At 45.0% G+C, this 21,792-nt stretch overlaps 2 protein-coding genes across 3 annotated transcripts in view; one reads left to right on the forward strand and one right to left on the reverse strand.

The window, feature by feature from the left end:
* The window catches only part of LRCH3 (leucine rich repeats and calponin homology domain containing 3), a 64,207-nt gene extending 60,625 nt beyond the window's left edge, over positions 1 to 3,582 (forward strand). For both annotated transcript variants that reach the window (XM_084292288.1, XM_084292286.1), the window contains one exon: positions 3 to 3,582. In XM_084292288.1, the coding sequence (XP_084148414.1) occupies positions 3 to 131 (129 nt within the window). In that variant the 3' untranslated portion in view covers positions 132 to 3,582. The remainder of the gene's footprint in view (positions 1 to 2) is intronic.
* A 2,595-nt stretch (positions 3,583 to 6,177) lies between these two features.
* Positions 6,178 to 21,422, reverse strand: DRC9 (dynein regulatory complex subunit 9; the record flags this gene model as incomplete). The annotated part of the gene is made up of 9 exons (XM_084292143.1): positions 21,282 to 21,422; positions 18,035 to 18,279; positions 17,770 to 17,898; positions 16,211 to 16,292; positions 10,444 to 10,605; positions 9,477 to 9,551; positions 7,926 to 8,057; positions 6,814 to 6,915; positions 6,178 to 6,312 (listed from the first exon to the last, which is right to left on the reverse strand). The coding sequence occupies exons 1-9, from the start codon at positions 21,405 to 21,407 to the stop codon at positions 6,178 to 6,180; spliced, it is 1,188 nt and encodes a 395-aa protein (XP_084148269.1). The 5' UTR covers positions 21,408 to 21,422.
* Positions 21,423 to 21,792: the final 370 nt, after the last annotated feature.

Here is a 21,792-nt window from a genome sequence, read left to right on the forward strand (position 1 = left end):
AGGAGCAATTATGTTTGCCTCTGCATATTTTAGAAGAGAAAGGTTTGACACAGGTAGCTGTGACTGTGCAGGCGCTCCTGGAGCTGGCACCCCCAAAGCAGCAGCAGCTTCACCACCTGTCTGCTGTGTAAAGACCTCCGGGACCTTTTGGGTTACCTTGGCTAAGCAGAAGGACGTCAAGACTTTACTGCCCATGCAGTGCATCCCCACACACAGAGCTCTGTCCTAAGGAAAGGAGTTCCCGTGATTCCTGACAGGAATGTTTGTGCTTCGTTTCTCCATTTTTTTTGGAGATGACAACAGTTTCCAATAACGTTTTTATTATTGATATTTTTGCCCCCTACTGGGAAAAAAAAAAAAAAGGGTTGTTGTGAGGGCAGGGACTTGCAGTGGCTAGCTGTTGGAGCCAGCTGTAGAAACTGACCTTGTAGTTTGAAGATGTTGGTGTACACAGTTTGGAAAGCTGTTCCTACAGGAGTTAATTTGTTTTAAAACAAAACAAAAAAAAAAAAAAAAAGGATGTTGCTGCAATGGGCACAGGGGGAATGAAATTTCATTCCTTTTCCACGGGATTCAAAGAAAGGGAGTTTCTTTGCCTCCAGAGAACATCTCTTTCCATTATATAGATATATATATTTAAAATATATATATATTGCAACACAATCTTAACCTGCACAGTGTTTCGTAAGAATCAAACCTTGTGCAGCTTTCACTCATGTTGGCATGTCCTCATTACTTAATATTTGAAAGGGGATTTTTTTTTTCTTCAAGGGAAAAAGTACTGCATGTTTTCTCCACAAGAAATACCTTAGTAATTAAAAAAAATTAAAAAAAAAAAAAAAATCAGAGCTATTTAAATCTCCCCTCCTGGTCAGGTAAGGATGCATTTGGTTACTCAGTGTTTTTTTCATTTGACTGTCAAGAATCATGTGCATGTTTTCACTGCAGTGCGAAGAATTACAGCCTGCCATGCAGGTCCTTAGAAATCCAGTATCAGATAATACATTCGGAAGGGACTGGAGCTTCCCATGCAGACATGCCAGCACTGGTGAGTGTCCCAGCCACTGAGAAATTCATCATTTTAAGAACAAAGTTAGGGAATTTCCACCGGTGGGCTGCATATGGTTAACACGGCAATCCTGCAGAAGGTAGCTTCTACATATCACAGTATTCACACAGATGCACTGGTTTATAAAACTACCAGTAATTTCTTCCTCTTTCTTTACCAAGAAAATGGAAATTCAATGTACAGGAATGGGAGAGGCAGCAGGCAAGTTTTGCGTTTTGCTTGAAAGCTGACCTGCAAAACAAAGACCAGCTCTGTGCTTTAGGCACAGTGACGAGGCCAGGCTCACTACCAGATCACTCACAACACGTGTTTTTCCCCAAAAAAGACCTTGTAAAATGCAGTTCTCCACCTATGCAGCTCTTTTGGTAGTTCCTGACCCATTTAAGTATCCCAGAACAGCGTGCCACTAACATGTTGTACGGGGTCTGGGACCAACATCAGGCGTTGGAGGCACATCTGAAGCAGAGTGCACCAAGAGGATTGCATGGGGACAAAGGAAGGAGAAGGACTGGGGAGTGGCTAGCTAAAAGCCAGTTTTGCTGAAGTAAACCTGCCACAGGAACACTGACAAAACCTGCTCCTAGCTGGATTTTTCCCCTTTTGATTTGCAGTTTCTTTCCACCGTTCTGCTTCATGTTTTGCTTTCAGGACTCGTTGTGGTGAGTGTCATATCCCTGGTTCACACAGTGACTCCAGTTGCTTCTTATTGGCATTGGCTGATCACGGTGCAAGCACGTGTGAAAGGAAACCTTTTCATACCACCTAGCGTGTTGCCCTGAGCTTTGCAAGAAATGCAAATGCCAATAACTTGCAATGCATAGAGAGCAGTCCCATCGTGACCTGCTTTCCTCCTCGAGTAGCTCTTGTGTTCCCCTTGTTTTCACTTGCAAGGTCTGTTGGTAATTGTTGAACGGTTACGTAGGTGTCAGAAGTCTCTGCTGTAGTTTGTTGTGCAGATGATCGTGCCACTCGCAGCAAACAGTACAGCCCACAAATGTTTCTTGTCTTCGTCTCTCACATAATTTGAAAGAGGGGGGCAGTGAATTCCTCTTAGTTTTCACCATGAGGTCATTTGTATCGTACAGAGGCATGTCACGTTTTAATAGCGCACCCTTCGTAGGCTATTTAAATGTTCCTGTTTGAAGAAAACCGTTCCCTTCAGGGGACTGTGAGGGTGTGTTGTTTGCTTCAGTCTGGCTTCCAGCACTTAGAGAAACTAAACCTTAACAGTATTCAGGTTGGTGGAAGCTTGACATTTCATTAATGCTAGTTTTTAGGAATTAATGGGGAGTTGAGTCTGAACTGCAAGAAACGGCCACTTTTATTGTCTGGTTAAAAGAGCAATTCATGTACACGGGCAGTGCGTGCACACAGCAGCCGAATTCATGTGAAAAGCAGTGTTTGCATGACTGGGCTGGTGTATGTATGTCCGAGTATCACTTACCTTGTTAGAAGCAGCAGTTCGCTCTGCCGGTTTCAGATGTATTTGGTCATGTTAGTTTAACCCTTAGAGTCGTGTGTTTTCATGCTGGCAAACACTAAATGTTGACCAGATGTTTAGGACAAAAATCCAGACCTTAAGTTTCATTGTAGGGCTTATTTAATTATTATACCAAACAAAAACAAAAGCAAAACAAAAAAAAAAAACACTTTGGTTTCATTTTACAAAATAGGTTGGGAGATTTTTTTTTTAGTGTATTTATGTGCAATTTTTGTTGTGTCCAGTGAAAAGAATATTTTAAAGAAACTGTGTATAAAATTCTATTTTGTGTTAAAGAGGCGATTGTTTTTTCCTTTCTGGGGCATTTGTGTTGGAGGATGTGGGAGGAATCCAGCTGAGTGTTTCGTGCTTGCCAGTGTCCGTATACTGACCCCATTGTTCCACCACCCTCCCTCAAATGATGCCGAGCACTGAGCAGCGTTTGAGGCTCAGCAGCATCAGAGGCTTGAAATCAAGTGGCACTGGCACTCAGGAGTCCCTGATGGCATTGAAACGATCAGGTCAAAGCGACTGGGATTTGATTCTTCCCCCTTGTGAAGGGGGGGAGCTTCGGTGGCCTGCTTAAAATAGATCAGAGACGGTTTTTTACAGCACCAAGAACTCCTCTGTTGTGCTTGGTAGTGACACAACGGCAAATGGTATTTTTATCCTTTTGTAAGTGGTCCTTTTGAAAAAAATGTTTTAGAAACAGGACTTTTACGGTGAATTTGGACATTAAAAAACTCTTTTGTATAAATATTGTGATGTTTTACAAAGCAATCTAATTTTGTTATTTCTGAAAACAGTGTAAACGTGTAATTAATAGAGTAAAGGATTTTAAAGCTTCATCCCATGCTGTATGTCTGTAAATACATTCCATAATTTCTAAGTCTGTTAAGTATAAATATGTTTGAATATTGTACACTTTATTTTAAATTGCCTGTATTCTGCCAGTAGTGTGAACTTCTAGCACATTAATAATATAAAAGGAAACCATGGGTAATTTGAAATAAAGTTTTAAGACTTACATGAACTGCAGTTTGTTTTCCTGATGTTCTTCTGTTGTATGAATGAATGTCACATCCTGTGTGCCAGGTGTGTGTATTCACCCTCCACATCATCAAGTTGTTTTTTTGTTGTTTTTTTTTTTTTTTTAAATCTTCTCAAAGCGAGCAGTAAAATGTACCTTCAGGGTCTGGGCAGTTTGCTGCCAGTATTTGTGCTCTTTGCAGTTCTCATCTTCTGCTTGATTTTATCCTGTCTTGGTTCAGTCTGTAAAATGTGTCTCTGTGCTTCATGCCTGTCCCCTCCCCTGTGTCTGCAAGGTTTGTTCCTGTTAGCCAAAATATTTGCTCCTCTTTTCTTCAGCTGCCATCCTGCCTTCCTCAAGGCTGCCCAACTCTCTCCAGGTTTCATTTCTCCCCTAGCTTCTGTCTCCTGCCTTTCTTTCTCCTCCACTCACCTCCTTGGAAACCAGTCTGTCCAAAGGGCTCCTGATCGTTGGGATTTCCTGCAGAAAACACCTCGGGTGCGTGCTGTGATCCTGGCTCTCCACAGCTGGAAAAAACGAGCAGTGCCATGTTGTGGGATGGTGCTCCCAGCTCCAGTCACTGAGGATGCTCAGCTTTATTCAGCAGCTGGACAGCCAAGCAGCAGGGACCAGCTCTGATTTCTGACCCAGCAAAGAGAGGCTCACACAGAGAGCAGTGGCTCGGAGAGCGGCCGATGCAGCGGAGAAAGCCCAGAGGAGCCAGATGGGTGGCAGCATGAGTGGAGTCCACAGGCAGGAGGGGGCTGCTCTCACCTGGAAGGGGTAAGCTCACGTGGCTTAGGTCAGGGTAAAAGCCTCTGCCCACCTCAGGGCAGCGTCACCCAGCAGCCAGGATGCTCGCCTTGGGACTCCAGGGATTTTGGTACCCCCGTCCTTATCAGAACAGCAAAGCCAGTCCCACTGTTACTTTGATACAGATTTTTGTTAAATTATTTTTGAAAGAGTAGCACTTCCCGTTACAAAAGGGTTCACAGCTGGCTAAGTTTGGAAGCGTGCTTTGCTGTGCCCAAGCAATTTGTGGTTTGGGGGTGTTGCTTCTTTTCTCTTCAAGACACTAGGTACTGAAACTGAAATTTTGAATTATTTCATGATCCAGTGCAGCGTGTAACTTGCTACGGGCTTGTTCACTGCAGCTCTGGGGCACCTGATGTACCCGAAGTGCAAGTGCTGTGTTACCCTGCCATCAGGAGCTGGGGCTTGCTGGGGAGCCAGGCAGAGGCTGAGGAGGACTTACACAAATTCAGTTATATTTTGTTCTGTGCTGAAAAGCAAGCAAAGGCGTAAGCATGAGCAAGGAGATTGAGAATTAGGAACATCCGATGGCTCTGCAGTGCCCCCTGCAAGAAGGAGCCGTGGTACAGATGGGTGATGTCAGCCCAGGCTTAGCTCGCTCCTGCCAGCACAGGACTGGAGTAACCCCTGTTGTTGCCTCCCCGTGGGGACCGTGGAAAGCAAGTGAGCATTTTCATGGATTTGGTACGTGTTGGAATGGGAACGCATTGTGGTTTAAGCAGCAGTGCCCCCAGCAGCAATGCCAATATTTCTAACTGGAGTTTGTGTAGTGTCTGCAGTTTCAGCACTCCCTTGATAACCAGCTCAGCCTGACAGTCAGGCACCAGCCCCTTTCCTTTCCTTCCTTTCAGACAGGGTTCTGAGCCAAAGGCTCTTTGCTCGTGATTTCAGTAATCCTGCTTGAACTTTAGAGCTTTTGGCACGGTTCAACCTGGACACAAGGGTGTTTGGATGGGGCCAGCACAGCCTGGTCACAAAAAGCACAGATGGGGATGAGTTTGTATGGTTTGAGCTCTCTTCCCTGTGCGGGAGTGTCAGAAAGCAGCCGGCTCAGCCGTGGGTGAGTGACAGTGGTGTCAGGAGAAAGGGACAAAAAAAAAAACAAACCCAGAACTTTGCTCCCCACCAGCTTTGTTCCCTGCCTGACATCCCTGCACGGAGGTCGCAGTCGTGGTGGGTACGGCAGTGACAGAGCAGCTCCTCTGGGCCGTGCGGCCAGCTGTCTTTTTCCATTGTTGCTTCCCTCTGTAGGAGGGCACTGAGAGCTTTTCTGTCTCGGTGCTGACACTTTGCAGGGCTGTGGGAATGGAAACCTGCATGCTTCGCCTGCCCTCATGTTTACACTGCAAAGTGTCAGCAGTTTTCCCCTGGCCAACCTAATGCTGGCACTGACACCGGGGAGAGCGCTGCTTGAGCCCAGATGTGGGTGATGCCTTCCCTGCCTCGCTCAGAGCCACAGCAAACACCACCCCTTCCATGGCCAGTGCTGTGGGGGACTGCAAAGGAGGCTGTCTGTGCAGAGCACCTCGTCTGGTGAGTTCTGGAGCTGTTCATAGGATTGCATCCCGCTAGCTTTAATGTTTCCATAAAGCTGCTACTGGGGAAGCAGCATCTCTGCTGTACAAAGACAGCTTCAGGTCACTGGAGCTTCACCTTCACAAACCACGTTCTCCAGAATAGCCCAAGATCTGTGACGTGGTTTATTTCGTCCTGATGGACACGCAGAGAGCAGTGCCCTGCCCAGCAGCAGCCCCGGAGCGCATCTGTGGCCGGGTTTCTTACTTATCATTTCTTTTTCTTTGCTCCAGGTTTTTCCTTTTTGTTTGTCTGCTTTGACAGCTGCTTCTCTCGACTCTTCTTGAGGTTCTGGTAGGGGCCAAGGTTTCTGCGGACCATTGTACCTCTCCACCAGGCCTGCAGCTGGAAGTAGGAGAGAGACGTCTTAGGGGAAATCGGTTGCAGGGGAAATCCGGGTACAGTAAAATGGACAGAGCGTCTCTCCTGCACTTCCCAGCTGCAGGGGGAACCCCCTGGCCCATGCAGCAGCAGCTGGGCCTCTGCTGATGACACTGAAGGCATCCATGTATAAGCTGAGGGCAAGAGGAGGAGTAGGGGAACAGCCCCGTGACTCTCCCCTCTTGTATCACCCATGCAGTGGGGCTGCTGTGATGGGCACAGCCCCAGATCATTCGAGGAGGCTGGCTTTTCCCCTCTTGTTTCCTTCTTAATCATTCTGCAGCCAGCTGCTGGCTTTGTGTCTGCCCCAATAGAAGGGGACAGCTTTAATCTGTCCCTTGCTTGTGCCACCCTGTACCAGCCAACTTTCTCAGGCCATTTTCTGCCTGAACACAGCCTGTGGTGCAAATAATTAACTCCCAGCTGCTGATGGAGCAGCACTGCCTCAGTTTCGTTCCCCTTTACCTTCAGGATGCTCTTCAGTTCCAAGGCATCCCGCTCTAGTTTTCTTCTTCTAGCCTCCTTTTCTGCCCGATCAGCGATGATGGTTTCCTCAAACATCTGGCACTGCGAGGTAGCACAGGGGTAGTTCAGCAGCCACATGAAAAAAAAAAAAACAGCCAGGGACGTCTCTGCTCCATGGCAGCCCACGGGTAATGTGTAAGCCTGGACCTTCCTCCCCCACCTCCTTTATTTGATCTTTTCCTGAATCCAGATGGCAAATGTTGCTCATTACCACCGCTCCTAAAGGCACTGAGAGCTGCCAAAGTGAAACCGCTCGTGGCCTGGGTGTAATTAACCCCTCGATCCTGTGCTGTAACGTGGCTGGCTGCTGCTGTCTCAGGCAACAGATGTCGGTAGGAAGGACCCGTGCTCCCCCAGGCTAGGCAGCAGATGATGAATTGAAAGGCTTGGGACACCCATCTGACAGTACACAGAGTGAAAAATGAGCCCACAAGCAGGGAAACATCTAACTCAAGCCCAGCATCTCAGGCCCAGTGACAATAAGGAATGATCACAAGTGAATTCCTCCTAGCGCCCTTTTTACCAGACACTTCGTTTTGCCCTGTGCTGCCTGCTCTGATGCGCCTGTGTGTCTGTGATCAAAACCCAGCAGTTAACCAAGAAACTGGTGTGGGGTAGGAATGATTTTAACTGGAATCGGTCTCCTGATAACAGAGCACTGTGCAGCTGTGAACACATCTCCAGGAGGGGAAGGAACTGCTGCTTTCAGGCTCAGCTTGTCATACCCACACATCGCTAGAAGGAACAAGCTTGTTCTGGCTACGGCAGCAAACTAAGGTGAGGCATACTGACGGGATGGGGCAGTGCCTTTGCCCCTCACAAAGGCTATCAATAGTTTTCTAATTACCTGCTGGTATTTGAAAATAGCTCAGGGAAAACATCATCATCCTTCCTTGATGTCATGCCTTCCTAGGACCTGTGCTCATAACCCCATCCTACAGCTCTAGATTACTGATTTTTTCCCTGTGGTCCTTGTTCCTTATCTGAATGACAGGAAAAAGCCAGGACGTGGTTTTGCATGGCTGAGTGCTGAGCTGCTGCTGCTGCCTTACCTCACTGGCAAACCTCTGCAGCATTTCCAGGTTGTTTGCCTTTGATTCTTTTAGGGCTTCAAGTTCTGCGTCTTTAGCATCTGTGTCATTTTCATACTTGTCCACCCAGTATTCCAGCTTCTCTTCCACCTTCTGCATGGGGACAGAGAGGCGTTCAGCATGGTACAAGGAGCGTACAGGGGGTGCATTCCTTGGGGGACACCGTGGAAGCCCTAACACTGGCCCGGATGATAAAAGAGACTGGCTCAGTCTTGCAGAGGTGCAAGAAGAATGGAGTAGCCCTGGGAGTTAGCTTTGTGCACAATCCTGGTGCAGTAAATGACAACCAGAAGCCATTCTTTGTGTGTGAGCATAGGAAGGGGAGTTTAGGAAACACAGTGTCACAGTGAGAAACCTTTTATCCTCTGCATGACTGCCTAGCCCCTTTCTGGATTAAACTCAGTGCACCCGGAGTAAGGTCCCATGGGTCAGCAGCTCACGCTTTTTCAGGTTGTGAACTTGGCATTGTCGCACTCATTAATAGGAGGGCAGGTGTTTCTGAAACATCATGCCAGATGATTTCCTCCCATTCATGAGTAACTTCTCCATAGCAACAGCCATGGGTGCCTGCATGGAAAAATAGTCTGAGGAAAAGCATCAATCTCATTACAACATCACAGCTGGACGCACGAGGGAAGTGGAGGGCACGGTCAGCCTCTTCTCTGTGGGCCACCGTAAAGCCACCAGCTGCTGGCTGAGTACAGAGAGGCTTGGGATGTATGTAGGAAGTCCTCTCACTCTGAAACCTTGGTCAGACTATGGTCCTGGGATAGGGAGCTCATGCTTTAATTGCTCTGAAGATCCGGCACTTTTCTGCAGTCGTATGTTAAAAATGTGGTTCTCTTTTCTTAAATTTCACTCTGGCAGTGATGCTAGGTAGCCTGCAGCAGTACAGGTTTTCTTCCAGCCATATGTGAGACATTTACGATGCTTACCAATGTTATTTGCTGTTATGAGCACTGCTGTTGATGACAGAAAAACTCTGAACCTTTGGATCAGCAGCACAGGGACATTCATGGTTGGTAGCTGCTCAGATCAGGTACAATAATCATGAGCTAGCAATTATCCAACCCCAATTCTTGCTCAGATTAAGAAAAGGTGTAATTATTCTAGCAGCTTCTGTCATTTCTTTCACCCTCTGCAACACTTGGGTGTGTGATTTGTTGCCCTAACTTAGTGCAAGAGCACTCTTCACTGCGTTGTGGAATTCCCAGCTCCTGCCAAAGGTCTACACAAAATCCCTGATAGCTGAATACAGCTATCTGAGGGAGGGAAAATCTGTAACAATGGGATAAAAAATCCCAATCATATGAACTCTAATTTTAAGAAAATGTATGCAATCTAGCAAATCACAAATCAGGGAGAGCCAGCTTAATTCCGACTTGAAGGGAAGCAGTAATTCAAACAGCAACAATCGTGATGGAGCAATAACTGCTTTTCTTTAGACACTAATCAATGATGTAATAGTTATTGGTTGATATTTCAGGTACTAACATAAAAAGCCAAACACACCGTATAGTATTGCCTGAGGAAATTTTCAGTCTCCACGTGGACTCGAATCTCCTCATCAGTTTCCTTCTTCAAGTCCTGGGATTGATGCAACAGAAATGTGAGATGATGTTACTGCATCTATGTGTGTACCTTTGCTGCTCAGAGCCCAGCTGGTGCACATGCACGTGGAGCTCTCTGGGCAGTGCACATGCATTTTTGCCTTTTTCCCAGTGCCCAAACTGACCGAGGCAGTAGTTCACCCTGTGGCTACCAAACAGCTCTACCAGCATAACATGCTGCGGGCAATGCTAGGAGTTTAAGCTGCTGAGGTTGCTAAATAGCACTGTAACTGTATGCAAGTGGAACATGAACTTGCAGCATTAAAATGAATAGGGGGAAATATATTTAAAATAAATCCATTTGACTTGAATCACCTTTAAAGGAACCAAATAAGTAAAGTAATTAGCCTTGTTTTACCTGTTTGAGGTCTGATCCAGAAAGCTTTGCGTCCACAGTCCACATGATAGTTCTGGTGGCAGACAACCACCTGTCATCATCTAAGTCCTCTGATCAAGCATTTCTCCAGGAAAGAAAGCCCCCAAGACAGCTACCTGCCTGTGCTGAGGCCAAACACTGGCCTTATTTTCATTATTTCTATCTTTCTTTTTTTTTTTTTTCTTTCTTTCTTTCTTTCTTTGGCTTTTTCAGATCTGAAAAAATGCTGCTTGTGCAGCTCACCATACTTCAGCTGCAATTCCAAGGGAGGGGGACATTTATCGTTTTAGAGAAAAAAAGGATAACGTGGTGTAAAAATGGGGCACCAGACAAGCAGAGGCATTGCTAGAGTCCTAGGAGAAGATCTTTCTGAGACAAGAATTGTTCCCAGCACAGTGCTGAGTCCTCCTGTCCTCAACTACAGACAACCCGCTGAGCTTTTTCCTCACAAGCTGCAGGTACTTTTCAGTAAGGGCCGTGGGGAAGAGCTTACCTCAATTGCTTTGTTCAGTCCATTTTCTGCATTGCTGCACTTCTTCTGGGTTTGGTGGACCTGGAGGTCTGTGTGTTTTTTTACATAGCATTTCTCCATGTCTGTTTTGGCTTTCAACTCTTGGAACTCATCTTTGAGGTAGACAATTATATTATCTCGGTTCTAGAGGGGGAGACAGAATAAGCAAAAAAGCAAGCCTGGAGACTGAAATCAGCTCTCTGTTTCTTAATCTCTCCACTCCCTGATAAATGCAAAAGAATCAAAGGCTGTAGGCTTCACACTTTCCCTGACTGTTGACCCATTTTAAACTGTGCTTCAGATGGAAGTTTGATTTACAACCCATACCAGAAGGCAATAAACTCATCAGTGAGGAGTGAGAACTGCCGGAGAAGGCGGAGTGGTGAACAGAGTGGGACAAGAAACCAGGCCTGGTGGCCTTTGGTTCAGGAAGAGATTCAGACATGCTTATTATAAGCATGAAAATAGTCCAATAATTTCAACTGCTAGAGGTAGGCTTTGCTAACTACTTGGATTAGGCTGTCTCAGTGGGCGGGCATCTGTAACAAGAGGATGATACCTCAACCCCCTATATGCCTAAGTCTAATTTCCTAAAGTATGCTCTATTCCTTGGATTTATTGCTGGTTTTTGGCTTGTTATGTGGTTGGTTTTTTTTTCCTAGTTATACAGCAACTGTAAAAATACAGCCCTATGAACAGGTGAAAATCTAATCTTGACTCGCTCATATGTTTATACAGTTCTTTCTTGAAATCTTATCAAGAAAATGCTGCCCACTTTGTTAATAAAAGCACACACCCAGGGTAAGTAAGGAGTGCCAAGGAAAAGCTGGCTGTGAGCTCCCAGCCTCTCCCCACACCTTGTTTCACAGCAGAGCTGAGCTTTCCTGGGGGAGTTCTGTCTCTGGGACATTTATCCCCAGGCCAACGTGCCCCATTTGTCCAGCTTTTTGTGTGTGCTCAGGAAGCAAAGTGCATTTGCTCGATCTGGGATTGTTAGTTTCCTTACTCCTTTTTAATGATTTGATTTGAATAGCAGATAAAAGCTCATCAATCAAGGGTTGGGACTTGGAAGAACCTCCCGTAAAATGAAAAACTCTAGACTGCATTGCGAGTTAAAAAGGTCATCAAAGTCCCCTGTGTAATTATGCAAGAGCAGCAGTCATGCCTCTGGGCTGGCTCCCAGTTGCTCCATTACAGCCTCTCTCTTTGCTCTCCTGCCATGCTGTGACGGGTTTGACATTCATCAGCCAAACCTCGCAGCTGAAGATGAAATACCGAAGTGTTGGCATTTAAATGGGTTGAAGCCCACGTATCTTGTCTCTGAAGCACCCTTGCATTCCTTAGCTGTGTAAACATGGAAAAATGCCACAGGAAGGAGCCAGCTCAATAGCGCTGTGTTTGAAAGCCTTCGCAGCGTGACTCATCTGGAAAGGTTTCCTTATAAGAAGAGTTTGGAACAGTTAAAAGAAAATCCTTCCCTCTGCACCCCTTGTCGGACATAGCTAGGAAGAGTAAAGTATATTTATAAGGCTCAGGACAATTAGGGCCTTGGTTGGTGCAGTTCTGTGGTTTTAAAAGTCATGCATTCAAAATTTGTGAAGGTTTCCAAGATCAGATATTTTTTTTTAACAGCCGTATCATCATATGACTGCAGACAGCTACAGACACGACCTATTTATGCCCCATTAAGGTTTCTGGTAATGGCTTTTATTCTCCTTGATGTGAAATTCTGCTAGGCATTGGGAGTGGTTGTGTTCCTACTCAGTAGACGTGGGAGGTGACTACACCACTTTATCCTGAGGTTGTCCTGCTGTGTTGTGGTGGAAGCACGGCTAAATCCAGGGGCTGGCAGACAGAGCAGGGAGATGCTAATGAAAAACCCCAAGGTTTTGTGGCACTGAGGCTCTGCAAAACCAAGTGCTGCTGAAGTCGTGGTCTTGCTGCTATCTGCTAAGGATCTGGAAACAGGCCAGAAAAGAAGGGTTCAGCCTAGGTTACAAAGTATTCAGAGAGGTGGGGCGGAGCATGAACACCACGCTATTTTCTTTTTTATTTCTATTTTGATAGGGGAAAAAGTGCTTTTGATTTCAGAGCCCCAGGCCTCAGCTGAGAGAGGGGCCCGCCTGCTCTGTTTGTTTTCTTGGCTGCACGGCATGTTTGTGGTTTGGATTTGGTGGTGTAAAACAGCTCTGATAGAAGCGGGGAGTCTGGGGGCTCGGTTACACAACCCGAAGCAGACGGGAAGTGAAATGCAAAACCCCGCTGGTGGTTTACAGTAATGCACTCACTTGGAGAGGGAAAGTCTGCTGCAGGCATGTGGGCAGCTACTGCAGCCTCGCTGGGGGGCCGGGAGCTGCAGAACCGGGGCGTTTTTGGTGTGACATCGCGGGCTGTGACTGCTGCTGCCACCCACAAGCCGTGGGCGCCATCTGTGGACCGTGCTGGTCCCTGGAGTTCAGAGGCAGGTACGGGGAAAACGAGTTAATATTTATTCATTCTGGTTTATTCTAGCACAGGGCTCAGCCAGGACACTGCGTGCTTTCACGGTTAATGCAGTAAACCTCTGGGCTGCTTATTTGGGATGACTTCAGCTTCGAATCTGCCAAAGCAAAGATGCAAAATCATACATCATGCATCCAAAACTATCCCCAAACTGGCAGAGACCGAGATCAAAACCCAGGAAATACTTGTTAAGAGCCAGTCTGCTCTGCTAGCAGGTAAACAAGCTTTTTTTTTTTTTTTTTTTCTCTGATCTCTCAGCTCGCAGACATCAGCTCAGAGGGCTGTCTGCTGCTGTTCTCCGGTGCCATAGGATTCTGCCCCACAGATGCTGTTTGGCAGCAAAAGCAACTGCACTCGAGCTGGAAAGGGTACACATGCTCATGTGTTTTCATTTACTTTGATTTATCTGCCTTGCAAGTGCCCCCTGCATCTCTCAGTTCTTCCACAGCAATTAGCATTTACAGTCCCTTAAAATACAGCTGGTTACGGAAATAACAACCAGCAGCAAAGAGTCTGTGTGATTCCTACAGCCTTGGGGTAAACTCCCTGCTGCCAGCAGCTCACCCGGTGCCCACCGTTTGGAGGGAGCAGGGGAGGGGGTGCTGTGCTGTGTGGGGGCAGCCAGTGAGCCTGCAGGGCGCCCCGCTGCCTGCCTCCTTGCTTCCAGGCTGAGTGTGGATGAGCTCAAATCTTTCCACTGGCAGCTGCGATAGCTCAGCCTGCAAAGCCTGGAGTTATGCTTAGATCTACACACCTGCTGCAGCCTGGACTTGCATCCCCTGAAACCACACAGCTCTGTCGTAGCTGCCAGAATGTCCCTGTGCTGCACGCCCCCCCGAGGAATGCTTCAGCCGAAAGGCCAGCAGGGCTGGAGGGTCACCCATTCTCCTGCCATAAGGACTTCTGCAGCCCTCCGCTAGCTCACCTCAATACCAACAAGTGCTGTGCCGTGTCTGAGGGGCAGTTTGCTGGCAGAGGGACCAGAATTGTTGGCAGTGGCACCCTTGTCAAAGACTCTGTCCCCCGTGGCAGCACGTTTGGATCTAATGCACCAGCTCTGGCTCCTGCTGAGCTGCCTCGGGGGCTGTTCCAGCACTGGGATGAAGTAGCCCAGAGCCATCACAAACCTCTTGCCTTTCACTACAGTCATCTGGTACGTTTCTCCAGAACAAACATGCACCAGTTTAGGGGTATATGCAGTTAAGATATTCCCCCGAATAGTTATTTGATGGATTTGTCTTCCTGGGGGAGGATAAGGAAAGAAATGTGACAGATTTTAGTCACTGCTGAAAGCTCTACTGAGTGGCACATTGGAACTGGTTGTCTTAACAGAGCTCAAAGAGAATAAAAAATAATGGACCTATTTTCACTGGCACCATGATGTAACATCTTGGTTTTCTGTCTAGTATGTAGCCTGAAATATTACAGTGTTATAAAATTATACCATAACTTGCATACATTTATGGCATGAATTTAACAAAAAAACTACAGGTCATAAAAAGTCTCCGTGAGAACAGCAATGAGGGAAGTTAAAAGTTTACATTCCCTCCCCCCCACCTTTTTTTTTGTTAACCTATATAAACTGTGTAAGCTTATACAATATTAACCTGTTTCAAAATCTGTATAATGGCCATCGCTTGTCCAGGAGATCTGAGAAAGTGAGTATTTTTCTGCAAGCTCAGAAATGAACACTGTAGCAGCAAACAGAACTCCTGCAGCCAAAGTACAGGTATCGGTGATGTTCCTTTACGGAAGAACATCATAACAAAACAGTCTGGAATAAAAACAGACTGATCGTCTCGGCTCCTTTTGAGACACCAGTGGTATCCAAAAGGAAATAAAACGAAATGTGAGAACATTTAGCATTTGACTTGTGTTCTATTAGAAAGAAAAATGAGAAGAGCAGACTAATACAGCATTAATTAGCATCTCATTAAGAACTAGCAAGACTGAAAATAAAAACATGCAAGCAACATGTGTGAATCAATGACCGTGTTTTTCTGGTTCCATGATTAGATTTTCTTGCTTTTGTTTTCTCATCCACTGCACTGGAGACAGCCATGCAGGCTTTTGTCTACAGGTCTGTGTGTTATTATTGTTCAAAGTGCTCCAAAATCAGCAAGCTGTATTTTTGCTTCTAATTAGTTGGCAAGGTGACAAATCATGCAAGTGTCTGTAAAACTGCCGATGGGAAAATCCCATATTAAGCAAAAATAAATTATTCTCCCTCGGGAGACGGAGTGAGACACCATTATTTTTGGCACAGGAGGAAAGCAGTACTTGAAAGTAGTCTTGTCTTTGATTTGTTATCAAAGCTGAAACTATAAGGAAACCCAGAAAAGGATTTTTAGGCTGGAAACATAAAAACAAAATCCCAAATGAGTGCAGGTCCCACTTGATGAGGCAAAACGCAAGAACCCAATTAGCATAAGGTATTAAAAGAACACAGAGAAGGTCACCTCAGCATGGGAGCTACACACCTTCCGACGACTGCAAGAGCAAAGAGAGGTGCAAGGCAGGACAGAGAAATGCCAAGCCTGACTGCAGTGCCAGGACATTGCTGCTAGTGAGAGATGGGATGATTACAGCCCATATACCAGTCCCAGGGAAGGTATTGAACCAGAGCTGGACACCTATGTCATGTGCACAGACACTGAGGTTTGTGAAGCACTACACAGAAGGCAAAATACTTCATCATATTCATGAGCTTGGGGAGAGGGAGAAAAGAAGCTTCCCAGGAGCCATCAGAAGCTGAGTGAGACAGGACACTGTGCAGAAACAAACGGACAAAATGTGGTGGTGTGAGCTTGACAAACTATCCAGCTTATTTCATTTAAGTGCCACACAGATGTCAAGGGATTTTGGGTTATCCCACAGGGCCTAGAAATAGTCTCCCAACGCACTTTCAGTGGGAGTAAGTATATATTGAAATATACAGCTTCCCTTTTCAGTCCTGGGTCTGACCTTTACATCTTTTAGATATTCTGTTCAATTCTGTAAGGGAAAAAAATTAAACTTCATTCTTTGTTTCTCCTTCACTTTCCACAACTATTCTTCCTTGTTTCTTTTTCCTAACTTTCTAACTTTCCATTTCCTTCAGTGACTTCTTTCTCCTCTCTGTTATGCCCACGTTTTTTTTCTAGTGTTCTTTTCATCTTGCTACACTTCCCGGTGTACCTTATGCATTTCCAGGATCTCTGCTAGTAGATTTCCCTTTGGTGTGATGCCCACTGTTAAGTAACCTCACCTGAAGTTCTGTTTCAGTTTCTTTCTTGACATCTTGCAGCTGTTTCTGGAGTGACTTTATCTCCTTCTTTCCTTCCTCCTCCCTGAAGGAAAATGGGAAAATACAATCACTTGAATACATCAAGAAAGGCAGGAGTTGTGTACCTAGATAGGGGATTTCCTATCTCCTGATACATCAGCGGACTTAGCTGAACACTGCCCCACTTAACCTGCTAATTGGTGAGTTTGTAACAGCTGAACTAAAACAAGCATGCACAAAAGCTTGCCCTGCTTCTTCAGAACAGCAGATAGCTGCTTTCTGTGGCTGGGTAGCAGAAAAGGCATTCGTCCCTTCACTCTGATTCTTGAGGAGGCAGCACAGCTGCAAGTCAGAAGCAGTACAAGCCAGTGACTTGGTAAGTAAATCCTTAAAGAAAAGATGCATAGACTGAGCAAAGAGGATGGGAGAGAGAGGTAGAATGAACCAAAATCCTGGGGAACCACATCAAAACCTACAGAAGTATTTACCTGTTTAAAACAAAATGGATACAGTAATATTCTAGGTTTCATTACTATCGTATTTCACCGAGTGCTTTTCTAAGCTCTTATGCCTATCATTTGATGTAAAGCCAGTAACAAGAATTGCTGCCTGAGGCTTCGAACCCACTCCCAACCTTACATGCAAACACGCATTTCATTTTCAGAGTCCTCAGCTGGGTGACTGTGATGCACTGAAGCTCCTGATCAGGAGTTCCAGCCTTGCTGCAGACCGCTTTCAGACCGGTATATTGACACAAACCCAGGGAAGTTATAGTATATTGAAATACAGACCAAGTTCATTCCATGAAAAGAATGTACAGTAGATCAGGCAGCACAGTGATTAGATACGGTTTATAGACTGGAATAAAATGATTATGTCCTTTCCAGTTATGATTTGTCTGCCCCTTTCCTCTTTCCAGTATTGATCAGTGATTCCACAAGCAATTGCTGCTTTCATTTTTGCTTTCTGTCCTTTCTATGGATAAACAATAAATCCCTTGGTTTTAGACAGTGGAAGAGGTGGGTTTTGTGCTTGAAAGACAATTGCCTCTGCTGCCATCTGTGCTAGCCCCTTGCTGTCAGTGGTTACAGGGAGCACATTAGCATATGGGTCAAAGCAGATCCTCCTGGGCATCATCTAACCTAAAGGCCGTGTGTTGCTGACCCTGGTTTGAGCAGATTATTTGCATCTCTGGCTTCCTCTGGGGACAGGGAGTTAAAGATCGGGGATCTCCTATATCACATTATGTTTTAATTAATTATGGAGCAGCATTTGCATTAATGCAGACACTGGTGTCCAAGCTGAGGCAATTCCCTAATGTGATTAGTATCAGTACCATCAGTTATTTCTCTCTCAATGGGAAAGAAGTGCAATTTGTAAAGTAGTCAGGGTAATTTAAGCTGAAAAAGTGGCATCCTTTCTATATCTTGGTTTAGGGTTTTTGTTTGTTTTTGTTTACTTCCCTTTTATAGCATCTACTGAGGGGGAATGGGCTTTGGCTCTGAGCAGTAAAGCAGAAAAATACTAAAGTCAACTCTGACCTGATGAGGGTGTCATGAAACTTGCTCTTCTTTGCATTCTCTCTCCCATTAGCTTCTATTAGGCTGTTAAATGTTCCTGATTCCTGCATCTCTTTCATAGTTGCAGTAATTACATCACTTGCATACTGCCTGCCAGGAAGAAAATGTATACAACAGTAATTTATAAGTGGGAGAGTGGGAACCCTGTATTTTTCCTTTTGAGAGAGACTGAAAACTTTAAAGCCCTGAGCATCCCCCACAGCCATTATATCTGTGCTTCACTCACCTGTCAGCCTGAATTTTTCTGAGAGTATCTGCAGGCAGAGCACTGTGTTTCATGGCCTTGTTGGAAATATGATGAGTTCTTTTCAGATCCACAGAATTCCCCAGCTGCTGCTTGTGCTCAGTGCTTTTCAGAGGCTTGGAGGTAACCGCTTCCCCACCCCCTTGCCTTGCAGATGTAAGCTCTTGATGGTCGATGTCCAGCTCCTTCTTGTTGTCTCCAATTTCTTTCATTTCCTGGCTCTCAATCTAAAAGGGAGTACAGGAGACCTGCTTGCACATTGGGCAGTTGAAATACACCCTCTGCAAATTTATGTGAGAAGAGAGGAGCAACAATTAATAATAAATGAGAATACAGATATACTAAGTAGACATTTGTCCGAGATGTTTTTAAAGACCTCCAGCAAGGGAGACTGCACAGTCTCCAGTCAGTCCCAGCATGTCACAGCTATCTTTACTGTAAGGAAGATTTTTCTGAAAGTCCTCATCTGCAGTTGAACCTCTGACTTCTTCTCCTAGTCTCTGTAGACACAGAGAGAAAAATATTCCTTCCTTCTTTGCAGCAGCTTTTATGTATGGGAAGCTTGTTAGTCTGTTTTCCCTCAGCCTTCTTTCCATCTTCGCCATTTCCCCATTTATTTCACCAGGACCTTTGCCTACAATATTTTTGTTAGAACAAGAGCTGCGATGCATGGAAATAAATGATAGGCATCAGCTATCTGCTTAGCTGCTGCTTGTGAGAGTGACAGCAGAAGAGGTATAACGTGAATTCAGAGAGGCAATTCAAAATACTAGCAGCAATCTTTTATGGGAAGATATCTTCCAACTGTGTACAATTTTACAAGCAAAAAAAGCCCTGAAAAAGCAAAAGCACACTATAAAATCAACTGAGGCCTTGCTTCTAGGAATTCCCCTGCTTAATGTGCTGTGGGTAAGAATGCAGGTGTATACACTGGGGCATTAAAAGAGAAAATTTTCTTGCTCACCTACAGACATCTCAGAGTTTGCATGTCATCTTAGCCTGTGGCTAAGCACCACAGTTTATAGCAGTACCACTGAAGCCAAATAATGCTGTCATTTCCAGCCCTAATCCTAGTCCAGAGCTGCCTACTCTCCACTCTGGCTGCTTGGTGAAATGGAAAAGAAAACTCACAGAGCTGAAACATTTTCCAGCAAAGAAGCGGAAAAAAAAATATTTTTAACAGCACCAGTTCTCAGTCCAGATCACTTCACAACCACAAAAATCTTTGTGCCAACACAGCACCAAGGGCAGAGTGAAAACAAGTGGTCAGAGCAGCCACGGTGCATGCTAGCAGTAATTCCAAGAAGCTCCTGGTCTAGCAAGGCTCCGATCATGTTCTGTGATCCTACTGCAGGCAGTGGGGGCAGCGAGCAGGGCACTGCACAGTGCTGCTTCGTCCTGAATATGCATACAGCTCACGAGGGGATGAACCAGCCTCTGGAAGTGCCGGACTCACCACTGACTACAGAAGGAGTCTAGCTGGCTACATGCTTACTTTTTGGACAGTTGAATTTACATTAAATGAATGCCATGCAAAGTATATACAGAGCAATGGAAATTACACAATTAGGAAAAAAAATAAGTTTAAAATAGTTTTCAGTGAAGGCTGTACTTCAGAAATAGCTAATTTAGGCAAACAAACTTTTAATATGATGTAGATTTTATGAATGCTCTGATAGATGTTTATAATGTCTGGGAAAGTTCAAGACAGGCTATAACTGGGTTGTCTGTAAACAGCAGGGAATTAAGCACTAATAATTACCAAATAACTACGGAAGAGCAAGGAGTTTGTAAACTGCATGTGGTGCCATCAGTGTACTCTCCTAGCTGTTTATCTTTTGCTAGTCTTTTGCTCCAAAGTCAGCAAATAGAAAGGCTGCCTTCTTCTGGGGTATGCACTGCATAAAGCGATCCACAAAGTCCCTGATGTAGAAAATCAGTGAGGTGCTGACCAACACTGACTAACCCTGTCAAAAACGTCATCAACTGAAATGTAGACTGTCAATCTATGAAATGTCAATCTATGAAAATGTCATTGATCTGTTTGACTGACAGAGCTCCAGTAGCATGCAAGGTGCTTGGCAAATACAGGTCTACAAATACAGTGATAACAGACAAAGGTAAACTGAGAACAGGGAGAAACAGTGAATTAAAGAGCACTAGATTCAGCAGGTAGCTTCCCTTAGGTCATCATCTTGTTTCTAAATTGTTTCCTCCTCGATTTGTTTTGGAATCTTTAGCAATACAACTGAGGTTTACAGTCTGTGGGAAAACTGTGTTTTAAGAAATCACTTGGTAAAAATGAGCCTGTGTGCTTGGAGAGAAAAAATAAGGCATTTTCTCTATAATTTAAATGTAACTTAAGTATGTCTATGAACCTTTGAAGGGGGTGAAGGAGAGCAACTCCTGCCATCCTTGAGACATGCTCTGTCTGTGTGTTCTTGCTGCTGGCTCATCAGAGGTTTCACACCCAGATCTGTGAGGGAGAAGCATCCTCTGGAAACAGGAGAGCCTGGCTCACCGTGCTCTTGGAAGGGGAGGAGTGCCCTCTATTGCACAGTCTAAGTGTTGTTCATGCCCTGAAATTCACTGTAACATATTAAAAGACTTTCCTCCCCAGCAACTAAACCTCTGCCTGAGCATTATGGCTTCTTTTTCTTCTTCACACCTCTGCCCAAATCCACTTAACTATGATACCTCTTAGAAATCAACTAATTAATAATGGTCATTAAGAACGGGGAGTTACTAATATACATTTTGAAGTGGAATCTTTCTTAATTCATTGTCTGTGGGGACTAGAGGAGGATTAGCATGCACTTAGAGTAACAGAATTACTCTGGCTTGGGGTAATTTCCAAGTTCCTTTATTTGTATTTTTTAAATGGCCGTGTATCTATATAAGCCCCTAGATATGTTTTACTTCTTTTTCACTAATCCTTTCCTTGTCATCTAACCATTGAGATGCTAGAACTACAAGCCCAGGAACCTCATCTTGGATCAGTGGGGTTCTTTGCAGTCTTGACAAAGGTGTCTCAGTGCTGCTGCAGTGTAAATACATGTATTAAAACGTCATCTGTGCATTTTTATTGTTTCTTCACCAAAGGGTCATGGAATGCTTTGCAGAAAAAAAAAAATCTGAGCCGATTTTTAAAGAGTACTGATAGAAGATATAAAAGACAAGGAGAAAAATTAGAGGTACTTTTTAAAGAGAGAGGACAAGAGGCACATACGCAGCTGATGTCTGTCTTGCCCTCGTATGGAACCGGCATGATACATCCAAGGATTGCGAGCTGATCAACGCAATTCTCCAGCACAGCAGTAAACAGCAGAGCTTCCAGCTGAGTGAATTTTTCCATGTCTTTAGTCTCTGTGTTCTTGCTAAGAGGAACAAAGACAAGAGATGCCAATGAGAATTACCCTATCATGTTAGTAACTGTAGTATAAACTAAGGTAGACCTGAAATAGCCTTGTTTGCAGCCTTTTATACACTTCCCTAGCTTTGTTTATAGTCTTTCAAACACTGTTTATAAGAGGAGCCGTGCTCTGCTAATGGCTGCATTCAAGGAATGTTTAGCTTTCACAGAACAAAGCAGGTCCTGGTCCCTCCTAGAGCAGATCTGGGTAGACAATATGAGAAGGGATTGAACATGGATTGTACAAATTGGGTGAGGTGGCCTCACCACTCAGTCCTAGGGGACAGAAGTGCTTCATGCTGGACTTCGTACTTTGAGAAACAACCGA

Source organism: Netta rufina, assembly GCF_964035555.1.
Source record: "Netta rufina genome assembly, chromosome: 9".
Taxonomy (NCBI): domain Eukaryota; kingdom Metazoa; phylum Chordata; class Aves; order Anseriformes; family Anatidae; genus Netta; species Netta rufina.